Below are 16038 nucleotides of genomic sequence, written 5' to 3'. Positions count from 1 at the left end.
AGCATGCCAGTTTTATAACCAATACTTGAAGTATTTATTGTAGCACATATTAAAATATTTCCTTTCAAGCTATTTATGAAATGACTTTAAGCTACTAGGACTTAATGTGGTTCCATCTCTTAGGACTATTTCACCAACTGTAGATTCATGACATACATATAATAAAAGAACAAATATTTCAGTGCTCAACTAAGTAACCTCTATCTCTGGTAGATAAATCCCATCATTCTAATTGATGTATAAATATTCACTTCAAAAATTAGCTTTACATAAAAGAAAAAATGACTGGAAGGCTCAAAAAATTAGTTATAATTCAATCTCTCCCTCCACCTCCTAAAACTCTAAAAACACAGAATAAACAATCATGATCTGATCTCTGGTCACTTAATGACAAGACTACCATCCAAGATCTGTGACAAAGAACCATGGCTAAATACCTAAGAAGACTAAAAAATAAGTACTCAAATCCTTGCCCATGAATGTTTGTCGTGGCACTATTCACAATAGCCAAGAGGTAACAACAATTCAAATGTCTACCAACAGGAAAATAGATAAACAAAATGTGGTACATCTGTACAATACAATGGAACATTACTCATTCATAAAGAGGAAAGCAACACTGATACCTGCTAAAACACAGAGGAACCTTGAAAACACATTAAATGAAAAAAGGCAGACACAGAAAGGTCACACACTACATGATTCCAGTGATATGAAATATCCAGAATAGGGAAGTCCACACAAACAGAAAGCAGATTTGTAGTGGTCTATAGCTTGGGGGAGGGGAGGATGGGGGTAACTGATCAATGGCAAAGGGTTTTATTTTGGAGTGATGGAAACATTTTGGAACTAGAAAGCTGTAGTGTTTGATAATATTATGAAGGTACTAAACGTTGGTTTGAATGGTTAATTTTGTATTGTGTGAATGTCACCTGAATGTTTAAAGAGACGTAATTACTGACATGCATTTATCTCAGTACCGAATGCTTCTTCTTCTGATTAACAATCAATAACACATGCTTTTGTTATGCTCTGAAAATTTGCTCCATCGAAAATAATATATTATGTCAGGATTTATAGGAGGGGAAGGTCATTTTCTATGAAAAGCTATGGATAAAACTGGGAATATAGAGCACTTTCAGAAATAAACAACTAGTGGAAGCAACATAAAAGAGATTGTGGAACAGAAAAGTTAAAGAGAAGAAACTGAGGACTAAAAACAAGATCATTACAAATAGTCTGAATCAAGAAGAAAAATATTATAACTGTTAGTAGTGAGAGGGTATCAGCACATTTAAATCAATTAGAATTGAATAAAGAAAAAGGCCTTTCTTTTTCTTCTTTGGGCTCAGAGAGATATATTCTTAACATATCCGTAAATTTATAAGGCTAAAGAAACCCCACAAACTACTCACCACCTTCAAAGTCAAAGAAACAAAAAATTCCCCACCCCTTATTTTACTGGAATTTATAGACTAAATGAAGAACTATCCAATAATTCATCCTGGGAACCACACACTTCTTCAGATGTTAAAGATGGTTTTTAAAAAAGAAAAATTTCATTGCTTCATATTTATGTAACATTTTAACCTAAAATATTATTAGCATGTATCACTGATACATTAAACTAGAATTAATCATTCAAAAAACTATACTTACATATTCCTTCACGTTCTTTGTTTTCACAGTTTTGTATGAATAATATGCAGGATAAAGCATTCCAAACACCAGCCTAAAAGTAAAAAGTATGAGAAGACTAATCAACACAACAGTAAAAGAGCTCATGAAAACTTAACCCAATAGAAACAGAATATTTCTAAGTGCAAATCTGTGTATAAACTAACCTACTCAGAAAAGCAACATCAAAATACATTTTTAAAAGTTTTCAATATTACTTATTTTTAAAAGATCTATTTAGTTATTTGAAAGAGGTAAAGAGAGAGAGACAAAAAGAGAGAAGAGACAGAGAGGGAGATGTTCCACCTGCTGGTTCACTCTCCAAATGCTGTCAACAGCTGGGGTTGGGCCAGGCTGAGGCCAGAAGCAAGGAAGTATACCCGGGTCTCCTATGAGGGTGGCAGCTGCCCAAGTTCTTCACCCATAATCTGCTGCCTTTCAGGGGTACTAGTAAGAAGCTGGATCAAAAGCAGAGCAGCAGGGACAATACAGATGTTCCAAGCCGTGACTTAACCTGCTGCCACAATCCTTGTTCCACAGTATTTTAGATAGCAGTTTCAGGGAAATAAAAGATTTTTTTTGAAAAATTAACATGCAAATCCCTTTTGCTTATCACAAAAAATTCTTAGAAGAACACTTGGTAGGGTCAGTGCTATGGTGTAGCAGGTTAAACTGCTGACTACAGCACAAGCATTCCATAGGGGCACCAACTGGGGTTCCAGTCCTGGCTGCTCCACTTCTGATCCAGCTCCTTGCTAGTGTGCCTGGGAAAGCAGCAGGGAAAGTCTTTGGACCCCTACACCCACATGGGAGACCTGGATGAAGCTCCTGGCTCCTGGCTTCACCCCAGCCATTGTGGCCATTTGGGGAGTAAAGCAGGGATGAAAGATCTCTTTCTCTCTACCTTCCCTTTGTGACCCTGACTTTCAAATGAGCAAATAAATCTTTTTTTTTTTTAAGAAAGAGATAAGTTTACAAAAATATTATTCCATTATTCTTTTTTTAAGAGATTTTATTTATTTGAGAGGCAGAGTTACTGAGAGAGGGAGAGACAGAGAGGTTTTCCATCTAGCAGTTCACTCCCCAAATGACCACAATGGCCAGACCTGGGGCGATCAGAAGCCAGGAACCAGGAGCTTCTTATGGGTCTCCCACATGAGGGCAGGGGCCCACTCATTTGGGCCATCTTCCACTGCTTCCCCACACCATAAGCAGAGAGCTGGATTGGAGAGAAGCACCAGTACATGAATGGGCACCCATATGGAATACTGGCGCTGCAGGCAGAGACTTAGCCTATCTCTGACATATCTTAATGTCTTCCAAAATAAATTTCTCACATATAGTAAGGATCTGGTGCTTATGGATACTATATATAAGTTCTTTGTGTTTTTTTTTTTTTTTTTCAACCTCTGTATTGAATCGAAAAAAATCAGGGGCTGGCGCTATGGCGTAGCAAGTAAAGCCACTGCCTGTAGTGTTGGCATCTCATATGGATGCCGGTTTGAGTCCCGGCTGCTCTACTTCCAATCTAGCTCTCCGCTTGGCCTGGGAAAGCAGTGGAGGATGGCCCAATTTCTTGGGCCCCTGCACCCATATGAGAGACCCAGAGGAAGCACCTGGATCCTGGTTTTGGATCTGGGCTGCCGGCCATTGTGGCTATCTGGGGAGTGAACCAGCAGGTAGAAGACCTCTCTCTGCCTCTGCCTCTTTGTAACTTTGCCTTTCAAATAAGTAAATTAAAAAATCAATCAAACAGAATATGTTTAACACCTCTCTCATCAGAGTAGTAAAAATAATATGTTCCATTTGAAACATGGGAAAGATTAAATATCTTAATGAATAGTGGGGCAATCTTTAATAACTGTCACCATTAATATTATAATTTATTATTGTGCCAATGTGAATATTATTGAATTTATTACTAACATTTTTAAGGGATTTTCTCTCCCGCCTCCCTTTTGGGTTATTTTCTTTAACTCTAGGGTCTAAGTATGGATGTTTGCAACCTGGGAGGCCAGGCAGAAAGCCAAAGCATGAGCACAGTGTAGAAAATGAAATAAAGTTTATTTTAGAAGGCCACCTGTAAGATAAACTTAGGATTTATAAAGGGAATATTTGCTACAAAAAACCCTCACCTATAAATTTGATTATTATTTCAGTTATAGAGGCAGGAAGAGTTACTCACTTCCTCTTTTGCCTAAAAAACGAGAACTTTGCCAAAATACTCAAGATACCCTTCGTCTCCCCTCAGCTGAAGTTTCCTTTTGAAATGAATGAACACTGGTATGTTATTAAATGATACATTTAAAAATTAAATTATTTTTCTAAAATCAGAGTGACAGAAGACAGATGTACCAGGCTTCTTAGGATGAATTCATTACAATTGATAATCTTAAATAACAGCAACACAAAAATGCAACACTTATGATTCAGTTTCCACTAGAGACCCCTGAGACCAGTGACATTCATGTAAGATAGCCTGGAGAAAGGACGGCCAACGTGCAGAGGTTCCTCTGCTAGTCCCTGTTCCTGTGACTAGACAGAGATTGCTAGTCATTCACTGTGCTCATTTCTCAGAACCCCGGTCTCAGAATCCTTGTCAATGTGGCACCATACCTCACATTAACAGGATAGGAGCTAGCAGACCTGCCACATTTTGCCAGTCTTATTCTGAATCTTTATTCCCTAGGTAGTGTTATCCTAACTTTGGATCAAGCTTGACCACCAGGTTATATTCCCCAACTATTCTATCTATCTTCTTTGGGAGAAAGATCATACTACATTCTTGATTTTCCCTGAAGAATATTCTAAAAACCTGCTGTATGAAACCAAGTACTACAGGGAGAGTGTTAGGGGCTATTTTTGTTATATTAGTAGTATCCCTATAGTGTCTGAAACACTTACAATGCAATGCTTAGTTTTCTTTCAGAAAATGATGCCATTCCTTCTATCTGATTAGAATTATATTATTCCTTTTTAAAATTTTCATGGAAATGCAGACTCAAATCTGTTGTTCAACTGTATTAACTATGGTGGCCCTCTGGCATGTCTTATTCACCAAACTTTGATTTTCTTTGATTGCTACTTTTTATCTCAATTTTCTTCATTTCTTTATATTTTAACAAATCCATTTGATAAACGGATTTTGAAAGAACATACAGAACATACATGGTTAAAATGTTAAGTATAATTCAGCACAAAATTCATCTCCAAAGTGCCAGGCAACTACAGTGGGCCCTCAACCTAGCCACACATCAAAATCACCTGGAGAGCTGCTTCTTTAACACCACTATCATTGTTATTCATAAATTTAGTATCATTAACTTAAATGAGATAATAAAGCAGGATATGCATAAAAGTCTTCTTCCATTTTGAAATGACCTGTTTCTCCAAAGATATGCATAGAAACAGTTTCTTGGCTGTCCTTATAAGGACATAAATACATATGAAGTATATTAAAAACAGACATTAAAACTCAAAAACTTGGCCGGCGCCACAGCTCACTAGGCTAATCCTCCGCCTGTGGCACTGGCATCCTGGGTTCTAGTCCCTGTCGGGGCACTGGATTGTGTCCCGGTTGCTGCTCTTTCAGTCCAGCTCTCTGCTGTGGCCCGGGAGTGCAGTGGAGGATGGCCCAAGTGCTAGGGCCCTGCACCTGCATGGAAGACCAGGAGGAAGCACCTGGCTCGTGGCTTCAGATTGGTGCAGCGCGCTGGCTGTAGCGGCCATTTGGGGGGTGAACCAACGGAAAGGAAGATCTTTCTCTCTGTCTCTCTCACTGTCTAACTCTGCCTGTCAAAACAAAACAAAACAAAACACCTCAAAAACTCATCCTTATTAGTAACAATAGTACTTCTATTTTATTCCTAATTATTTATTTTCCCTTCAAGTTATGTACCTTCATTCTTCTCTGTATGGTAGAAATACTAATTGTGCTGTGAGTATCTCTTCCTAGCTCCACAGTTAGTGAGGTCACATTTGTGGCTTGAAATGGACCATTGTAGGGAGCATTTTACATTATGGAAAGCAGCAAATGATATGACTCAGTGCCCTTTCCCTCAGTTGTTAACCATTACCAGCATACTACTGCCTGCATGTGCTTTAGCCAAGGGAAACTTATAGCATGTTTCTATCAGGAGAACAATGAAACAGTATATGTAGGGGACATCACGGAATGAATTGAAATCAAAAGGCAGCTCATCTAACAATATTTTAAAAAGGCTTCCCACAAGATTAAGAAAAGAGAAGGAGGGCAAAACATTCTGCCATTTATTATAGCTCACTCTAATTCTGTATAATATTAGTTCTCCAATATTAGTATAGATTATAGTGAATTTTAAAATAGAATCACAATAAGGAACCAAATAAGGAATTCTAGAAATAATGTACTTTAACATAGGTTTTCCAGATTGCGTCTTTCAAAGTAGTATTCCTCCCCCAAAGGAAGCCTGTTTTAGGAAGTTCATAAATAAAAGAGATAATGCAATTAATAGTTGCCAGAAATAATTCAATTTCAGTGGTTTTAGAATTATCTGAGAAATTCTAACCCTTCAGAATTATTTGAAAAGCATCCCTATAATTGGCTCAGTAGTTCCCAGATCTGTTTGAGTATAATAATCAACTGGGAATGAATATCATTGAAAGTAGGGCCCAAGAATCTGAATTTCTAAATTTTGTTTCTTGAACTATCTGAAGGGTGAAAATATGCTTATTCAATATGCTGTCAGTATGGTGAGCTGGTTTTGGTCTAACTGGACTTTTAAAAGTAATGTGAAAGTGACTACAGGTTATCTTGACTTTGGCCAAATTCCACATGAAAGAGATCATTATAAAGCAAAAGAGAAGCAATTATATAAACCAAAATGACAACAACAATTTAATAAACCTTTGAAAATAATCTATTTGTGCCTAATCAAATGATTCCGAGTAGTACAAAGTTTAGTGGTAGCAGTATTGTCCCTGTGATAAAACTTCCTCTGTGGGTCATTTTGCTGCTGTGTAAGCAGCAAGAGTTCATGCATCACTGCCAAAATAATATATATGTGTTGTTGTATGCAAATTTTAAGAAAAAGACATTTCTTCTAAAAATCCCTGCTAGTAGAGAACTCCCATTTATTGAAATAACGGTTAAGTGCCCACAACCTCATGGAAAAACATGAAAATTATATATAAGAAGAAAAGGACAAACACATGGGAAAAAAAACTCAAATTCTGAATTAAAACCACCAAGGAGAGAAAAAGACAATAAATTCCCCTCTGAAAGACTATGTACATGTTTTTAATAATAGTAATCAAGAGCTATGAAGCTTGGCATTTTCGTGTTCTTGGAGCTAAACTTCTAATTTTACTCCAGAGCTTCTAATTTCTGCTCTAAAAGGAAAGCTAAAGATAAAACTAGGGGAAAAAAAAAACCCACAGCAAATAAACTCGAACTTCTTCATCCCTCAATTCCTTGTTCCGAGCCACAACCCCACTCCCACCACAACAGCCTACTATGTGGTAAACCACAACCAAAAACACGTTTAGAAAAAATGCTGAACTCAGTACAGAGTACACTACAGAACCAAGGTCTACAAAACCCTTGAAGCAGTCAAGTAGAGTTAACTTAGCAGCCTGTGGGCAGAGCTCCACAGAGTGGCTCACAGAGCTGAAGGAGGAAGGTCTTTTCACAGTCAACAACATTCCAGTGTACCCACTGCAATTTTCCATTCTGATGGTCAATACAAATAAATTTGTAGGTGGGGTAGGCATTATTGTTCTGTTTCTATAGATGATAAAAATAAGGTACAGAGGATTTTGCAAATTAGGCATTGAGCAAAAGTTGAAGCCAAAACACAAACACAAGAAACAATAAAATTTTTAATTTCAAGACCTGTGCAGTACTTCCTCTGTATCAAAAATAAAACTCAAACAATAAGACCATGTACTTCATACAATGTCAAGCTCATAGCAGATCCCCAATATTAGTAGTTTAATGAAATCAACATTGAGAAGTTATCTAAGTAATTGTACTTGTGACCCACCAATATGCTCTCATATATAAATAGATGAGACATACCTTTGGAGCTATACACTAAGTCTAAAAGGGAAACATTCATATCTATAATCAACATTCATCACATTCTCCAGTTCCTATCCAACTGGTTAGGTAGCTGCTGTACGGAGGAGTTAAGAATTACTTGTAGCATCTGACCAATTCCTGACTCCTGAGTAATTCGTAACTCAGAGGAACTATTTATTTTATTTAGCCCCTTAAGCACAGAATTTGTAAAACCTTAACTTAACATTAGCTCCACTGACAAAAAGATAAGTTGAGAGTTTAGCTGTAACCTACTTTTTTTTTTTTTTAAGGCTTCTGTTGAAAAAAATCACACACCAACCAACTTTGAAATCACTGAGAAAATTTCCTCTCCTAAAATACATCAGTGTACACAAATCAAAGGAAAGCCATACTCATGGATTTTACCTTATTTTGGGCAATTTGCTCAGTGCTACATGACCACAAAGTAAACGACCTTGAACTGAACTCAGATCTAAATTTTCTGCCATGCTGTCCTGCAGAATGTTCATATGCACTGTTTAGCATAAAGTTCAGCCTACTACCGTCACCTCCCACATGAGCACTGCAACTCTGTACCAGGCACCATCAAATCTGAAGTGAAGTGAATTATTTTGCTTTCATAGAATGTTTCAGTTCTTCTCCATCACACAGAAGCGACTCTCACCAATGAAGACTACAAGCCAGGTGCTGTTTTCTGTAACGACGGCTGCATCAGGGAACTCATCACTGCTTTTTCATTCAAGCTTCATTTGTGATGATTTGTGAATCAGAAACATTCTGTTTTCATACTTCTTAAAACACTTCCTTCTTTTCTTCTACTCAAATCATTGTAGTACTTTCAGTATCTCAAACTCAGTAATATTTTCCCATGCCACTCCCTGTACTACAACAATCTCTGTTAAGAGTCCTCCCTTCTCTCACACGTTCCCTGAATTTACTATCTTTCATTAGAGAAGTCTAAGGAGGGTTTGGTCAGTTTATTTTGTAGAGCAAACAACAATAACAGAAGTGACATTACAAAAATAACAACCAGAACATAAGACATTGTAAAAGCATTAAAAATCTTTAGAGGGGCCTGCATTGTAGTATAGCTGGTAAAGCGGCACTGGTTCGAGCCCCAGCTGCTCCACTTCCAATCCAGCTCCCTGCTATTGTGCATGGGAACACAGTGGAGGTTGGCCCAAGTGCTTGGGCCCCTGCCACTGGAAGAAGCTCCTGGCTCCTGGCTTCAGCCTTGCTCAGCCTTGGTTGTTGCAGCCATTTGGGGAGTGAACAAGTAGATGGAAGATATCTGTCTCTTCATCTCTTTACTTCTGCCTTTCAAACAGAAATAAATAAGTCTTTTAAAAAAATAAATAAAAATGAAAACCTTTAAAAACTTGAGAGGCCAAGAGCTCTGATCCTTTTAATTCTCTAAATGCCCACAACAGCCAAGGCAGGGCTGGGCACATCTGGGGATGGGGCCAAAAGCCAGGAAAATAATCTTAAGGGGAGGCACTCAATTACTTTGGCCATCACTGCTGCTTCCCCAGGGTCTGTTTTGGTAGGAGGATGGAGTCAGGAGCTGGAGCCAGGAATCCAACCCAGGTATTGTGAGGTGGGACACTGACGTGTTAACTGCCAGACAACTGCTCACCAAAAAAGCACTTAAAAACATTCTGCATGTTCTATTGAAATAGCTAACTGACAGAGGTCGTGTCTCACTACTTCTTCAGTACAAGAAAATCAGAGAAGGCCGGCATCGCGGCTCACTAGCCTAATCCTCCACCTGGGGTGCTGGCACCCCAGGTTCTAGTCCCGGTCGGGATGCCGGATTCTGTCCCGGTTGCCCCTCTTCCAGGCCAGCTCTCTGCTATGGCCCGGGAGTGCAGCAGAGGATGGCCCAAGTACTTGGGCCCTGCACCCACATGGGAGACCAGGATAAGCACCTGGCTCCTGGTTTTGGATCAGCGCGATGCGCTGGTTGCACCGCGCCGGCCGCAGCGGCCACTGGAGGGTGAACCAACGGCAAAAGGAAGACCTTTCTCTCTGTCTCTCTCTCTCACTGTCCACTCTGCCTGTCAAAAAAAATAATAATAATAATAATCAGAGAAGTGGGAACTTTACTTCTATCTTGGACAATTTAACAGGAAGAAACAAACATGCAACAAGAACTATACCACCACCTAATTTAATTGTGACTTCCATAATTACAGCACAAAACCGGCCTGCTTGCTGGCTGGCATTACCAAGGCCCCTGTCTCTTATAAAACGTTGCTCATTATTTCATGAAAGGCAGTTCTGGATGGCCATACTGCCACTCTGGAGAAATGCTACCGTTTTCCCGAATACTGACTTTGCTACTTTCCCCTCCACTGAAGTGACTGAAGGGCAATTCCTCATCACGAGGACAGACTAAAGAGAGAAGACAAATAAAAGCAATGTTCCTTGATTGGGTTCTGTATCAAAAACAACAGTACAGCTACCGAAGGTATTATTTGGGCAACCTGGGCAGTTAGATATGACCTATATTTTAGGTGCTGATGTTTTACCAGTGCTAAACTTGTTAGGTGATATTAATCTGTGGTTACATAAAAGAATGGTTAGGAGATACAATAATTAGGACTGCAATGTAATAATGTCTACAACTATTTTAAAATAAAATTTCAGTTTTTTAACAGCTTTAGTTTTTCAAAATAATTTACAGATTTACAGAAAAAGAGCAAATGGTTTTCATAGACTCCACATTCAGTTTCTCCTATTACTAACATTTTACGTGGGTATGGTACATTCTTCACAATTAATAAAGCAATAACAATACATTAGTATTAAAGATCATCTTTAACTCAGATTTTGCTTGGATTTAAATAGTATCTTGTTTCTCTTCTGGGATCCCATCCACTTTATGACATTAAATCATCCTATCTCCCCAGGTGCCTCAGAAAATTTATCAAGCCTTTCATATTTTGACAGTATTTAGGGGTGCTAGTCAAGTTTTTTTGTTGTTGTTTGTTTTTAGAATGTCCCTCAGTTAGGATTTGTCTGATGTTTTTCTCATGGTTAGATTCAGGACACGGGTTTCTTTTCTCTCTTTTGAAAAAGACTTATTTACTTGAAAAGCAGAGAGATAGAAAGGCAAATTGGGATGGGGGAGAGGGAGAAGGAGAGGGAGAGAGAGATCGAGATCTTCTGTCCAGGTCCCCCTGGGTCACTCCCCAAATGCCTGCATGGCTGGGGCTGGGCCAGGCTGAGGGGAGGAGCCAGGAGTTCCATCCAGGTCTCCCATGTGGGTGGAAGAAACTAGTATTTGGGCCAGCATGTTCTGCATTCCCAGGTGTATTAACACGAAGCGAGAATGGAAGTGGAATAGCCAGGACTTAAACCAGCATTCCAATATGGGATACGGATGTCCCAAGTGGCAGCGTAACCTGTTGGGCCACAATGGCCATTCCAGAACTTGGGTTTTTGGGAGGAATATCAAAAAAAATGATGTGCCATTTTCAATACATATCAAGGGTACATACTGTCCGTATAACTTAAGACTGCTAATGTTAACCTTCCTTACCTGGCTGAGGTAGCATGTGTCAGATAAAGTTACCAGCACTTCTAGCTTTCCACACCACACTTTTGGGAAGGAGGTCGCTATGTACAGACAATGCTTAAGGACTGGGGAGTTACACTCTATTTCCCTAAGGATAGAGTACCTGCATATATTATTTGGATTTCTTCTGCATGAAAGTTTTGTCTGTTTTCCTCTACTTATTTATTTATTTAATCATTTATTTAAATCAGTATGGACTTATGGATATTTACTTTACACTTTGGGTTATACTTCAATACTATTTTATTTTGTTGTACAAACTGTTCCAGACTTGGTCACTGGGATCTCTGTCAGCAGGCTCCTGTGTCCCTTTCACATACGTCCATCACTGTTTTTATTCTGTTCTGGGTGCTTTGTTAGCCTTTCTGGCACTACAGGATGCTCCAGGCCCATCTTCCTGCCCCACTCCTAGAATCAGCCATCTCTCTAAGGAGCCTTGGTTCTTTCTATTAAGAATGTTATTTGAAGTGTGTAAATCTAGCTTCATTTTGGGGGCACATGGACATCTAATCATTGTAGCACTGTTTGCTGAAGCAGCTTACTTTAAAATGTTTTAGTAAAACCAGTAACAAAAAGTGTAGCTGTTGCAGAATACACAGACACACAGAAAAAGTATAAAGCAATTGCAGCAAACTGTTAATCAGGTGATTGAACATGAAAAATAAATGGACCTTAGTTACACTTTTTCAACATTTCTTAGCTTTAAACTATTTCAACAAAAAGCTGTGAGCCACTTTTACAAAAAAGTAAAGTACATTCTCAAAGTTTCTTTATTAAATTCATTGTTTCTCAAAAGGTTAAGTTTCAGCTATCTGAAATATTATAATTATGGAGAAAACTCAACCATCCAATAACTGGATTCACAAACCACTATATTCTAGAGAAAGTGAAAAAAAAAGTCACAGTAGCAAATAAAGACATAAAAATATTAGATAAATTTTATTAGAAAATTCCTACTATAATTGTGGATTCAGCTATTTCTCCTCAAAGTGAAGTTGGCTTTGTTTTAAATATTTTTCAGAGATATTAAGTGCACATAAGTTAGAATTAATATATCTTCCTGATCAATTGAACTCTTTTGCATTATGGGTTAACCATCTGTATCTCTATTAATGCTTTCTGTCGTAAATTTGTTGGGTCTGGCACTGTGGTGTAGCAGGTGACAGCTACTGCCTGTGATGCCAGCATCCCATATGGGTGCTTGGTTCGATTCCCAGCTGCTCCACTTCTGATCCAGCTCCCTGCTAATGTACCTGGGAAAGCCATGGAAGATGACCCAAGTACTTGGGCCACTGCACTCACATGGGAGACTTGGATGAAGATCTTGGTTCCTGGCTTCAGTCTGGTTCAGCCCTGGCAGTTGTAGCCATTTGGGGGGTGAACCAGGAGATGGAATATCTGTCTCTTTTTCTCTGCAACTCTGTCTTTCTAAAATAAATAAATCTTAAAAAAAGTTTGTTTAGTGCCACTTATATTTATTGTAATTTCTCTATATATTGATTTCTACCCAACATTCTTTGCTTCCTATTTTTCTCACCTATTCCCTCCCTCCCTTTCTTTCTCTCCTGCCTTCTATAGAATGAATGAGACAAAGTTCTTCTGTTATTTAGTTTCCAGCTTTATGCTATCAGATTGTCTATACTAAGTCAGGGCTCAATGTTTTTCCTCAACAACATGCTCATGGAACAAGAAAATCCAAAAAATTAAGGTCATTATGGTTTTAGGAAATGCCCTTAGATGAAACCTAGTTTTAGTGCTTACTTTACATGTTGAGCTATTGGCTTGTGGGCAATCTATATGTTTTAATCAGCTCACTAATCATCAACAAAACAAAATCTCAAAAGTAATTTACTTTTAAGAGGCAATCACTATTAAATATTTTCCTAACAATAGAAAATTCCTTACATAATATGTATTGATTTTAAAGTTTCTGAATGATCATGCTGCCAATTTGTATTTACTTTTCACTTTATTTATAAGAATACTAATAGTCTAGATGGCTAGAGCCAGGGGCCCAGAACTCATTCTGGGTCTCCTACAGGGTTGGCAGTGACCAATGACAGGAGCCATCACTGTGTCTCCAGGGTTGCCCATTAGCAGGAAGCTAGAATGGGAAACAGAATCTTGAATCCAGGCACTGTGATGCGGGAAGCAAAGGTCCCAACTAATGATTTAACTGCTAGGCCAGACCCACCCCTCACAGTTACATTATATCCATCAGACTACCAACAGTGTTCTTTATATTTAAAATTTCAGAGGGTTTGTTCTGAAGAAGGACAATCAGGGAAATCCATAAGAAGGAAAGAAGTCAGCCTGTTATGAGCTACATCTGCAACTGAAGGAAATAAAACAAAGATATGGAAGTTCCTTATATCTGATGTTCATTATGTAAATATTGTCTAACCCACTGATTATGTGTGAGAATGCCTAACATTTTTTGATGGTGAGACAGGTAATCTCAGAACAGTAATTTCATGATCAAGAATAGGTGTTTTTTTTTTCTTTAAATGTTAAAACCATTCAATTTTTAGGTCAAACTTGAAAAATCTCAATGTCTTTTCAATCAATGCTAAGCATTTAATAGCACAAAATAAAAGCCCAAAAAGCCTAATCCATTCCCCTAAGATATATAAAGAGGATAGAAATGTGGTTCAGGATTACATAATGTTGCCACCCACTCCAGAAACAGAGATGAGTGCTTAGCAACAGTGAAGGGTCATCTCAGGAGAGGGCTGATTGCTTATTGGAGCATTCTAAACACAGATGCTTTTCCATCCTTACCACTTCCAGGCCCTGCTAAACACACGCTGGTTACCTTGGAACCCAGTGCCCTCTCATGAAAATCTTCCTCCTATGACAGTCAATGATGGACACTCTGGGAAACCTCTTTAGGAAACACAATTGGGAAAGCTTTAGGAAATACAAGTAAATGAAGAAAAAAAGAAAGTCAAAATAAATTTTAGAATGCTACAAGACAATATGAATTACGTACTGAATAGTCTCTTTGTTCTTATTGTCCAGTGAGATTTGCTTTAAAACACAAAACGTTTTCTTGGTGGTATTTTTCTGACATAATTGCTTGTACCATGGATTTGAGCAGCAAGACTGAAGCTTATAACCTGTAAGAAAGAGATTATGTGTGTATGTGCCTAATATTCGATGTTTAGGGTTGAGAATGCTTTTTAAAATAGTAATCTATGTTCAAGTGTAGATTTTTATTTTCTTTAAGTGTACAGCTATTCAAATTTTAGGCTAAATTTGAGCAATCTTCATTTCAGTTAAATTCTAAAGGTGTAACAGTACAAAGAAAGACCCAGGATGGGTTAGTTCCTTTCCTAGAGATATATAAAGAAGACAGAAATGTGATTTTACATTACACAATGCTGGCACCACTTCAGAAAGAGAAATGAGAGGGCTGGTGCTGTGGTGTGGTGGGTTAAGCCGTTGTCTACGGCTGCTCTACTTCTGATCCAGCTCCCTGCTAATGGTCTGGGAAAACAGTGGAGGATGGCCTCAGTGCTTGGGTCCCTGCACCCATGTAGAAGACCTAGAAGAAGATCCTAGCTCCTGACTTCAGATTTGCCCAGCTCCGGCTGTTGTGACCATTTCGGGTGTGAAACGGCGGATGGAAGATCTCTGAGTGTCTCTCCCTCTTTTTCTGTAACTTCTTTATTCAGTCTCAGTGATGTCTTTTGATGAAGAGAAATGCTTAATTTTAGCCTATCCCAATTTATCATGAGTAATCTTTTCCTTTATAATCAATGCTTTTTGTGTTCTGTTTAAGACTGCTTTTCCAAAAAATTAAAAAAATTTTCTCTACATATAAAGAAGAGAAAGGAACCTTTAAACTCACTATAAATATTATTCTTAAGGAAAAAGAAGGCTCTTTCCTTAAAGCCTAGCTTTCTGTATTACCCTGTAGAAAGAGTATTATTTCACTTTTTATCTGAAATCAGACTGGAATAGGTTATTTTGAGTATGGTCTGTGGTAGGTGGATATCCAACTGATCCAGGACCATGACTGTAAATAATTATCTTCCCACAGGGCTCTGAAATGATACCACTGTCATAAAATAAGTGACCACATATGTAAAGATCTCTTTGTAGACTCTGCTCTTTTATGGACTCATTTGCCCATCCTGGATGCAATAGCACAGTGTTCTAATACTATAGCTTTATAATAAGTCCTGATATAATTAACTAATCTCAATATTAACATCCAATCAATTATGTCATCCTATTATTCTTATGCTTTTCTTTGCTAATTCAACATTCTCTTGGCTGTCCTTGGCTCTTGCATTTCCCCATATACTTTACCTTGACAATTCTCTAGGTATGCACTAACTCCTTACCTTGCTAACTCATCCAGTTTTTTCACCCTGAATATCCACAAGCAATGTATCAAAGAATTCTTTGGGAACCATCTGTAAAGTAAATCTATAATCTGACCACTGATACCAGCATGGTCTAAGACACCACTCACTGGTTTATCAAAACAGCCTCTTAACCCATCTCCCAACTTCCATCTATGCCCTCATATACTCTGTTCTCTATGAGAGAGAACTTTTAAAACATGAATCTTACAGTGGCACTCTTCTTTTCAAAACCCTCCAATGGTTCCCCATGTTACTCAGAGTCCACTTCAGCATTTTCGACAAGGGCCTGCACCTGTGGCTTCACTACAGTTCTGCTCCAGCCACAGTGACCTCTGCATCCTTGC

General features: G+C 38.4%; 2 protein-coding genes across 6 annotated transcripts in view; one reads left to right on the top strand and one right to left on the bottom strand.

The window, feature by feature from the left end:
• REEP3 (receptor accessory protein 3) overlaps positions 1–16038 on the bottom strand; it is a 95182-nt gene that overhangs the window by 55376 nt on the left and 23768 nt on the right. For all 4 annotated transcript variants that reach the window (XR_016221624.1, XR_016221623.1, XR_016221625.1 and 1 more), the window contains exon 2: positions 1660–1732. Coding sequence is in view for 1 of the 4 variants with exons in the window: in XM_008270080.5 (XP_008268302.2) it covers positions 1660–1732 (73 nt within the window). In the remaining 3 variants the exon portion in view is untranslated. The remainder of the gene's footprint in view (positions 1–1659; positions 1733–16038) is intronic.
• Positions 2021–16038, top strand: part of JMJD1C (jumonji domain containing 1C) — a 340730-nt gene continuing 326712 nt past the window's right edge. For both annotated transcript variants that reach the window (XM_051823261.3, XM_051823260.3), the window contains exon 1: positions 2021–16038. This exon is cut by the window's right edge and continues 23104 nt beyond it. The gene's annotated coding sequence lies outside the window, so the exon portion shown is untranslated.

The sequence above is a fragment of the Oryctolagus cuniculus genome, chromosome 15, assembly GCF_051225735.1.
Source record: "Oryctolagus cuniculus isolate XC-2025 breed Fujian yellow rabbit chromosome 15, ASM5122573v1, whole genome shotgun sequence".
Classification (NCBI taxonomy): Eukaryota; Metazoa; Chordata; class Mammalia; order Lagomorpha; family Leporidae; genus Oryctolagus; species Oryctolagus cuniculus.
Note: the sequence above shows the minus strand (reverse complement) of the source record. Positions and strands in the feature narration are given on the sequence as shown.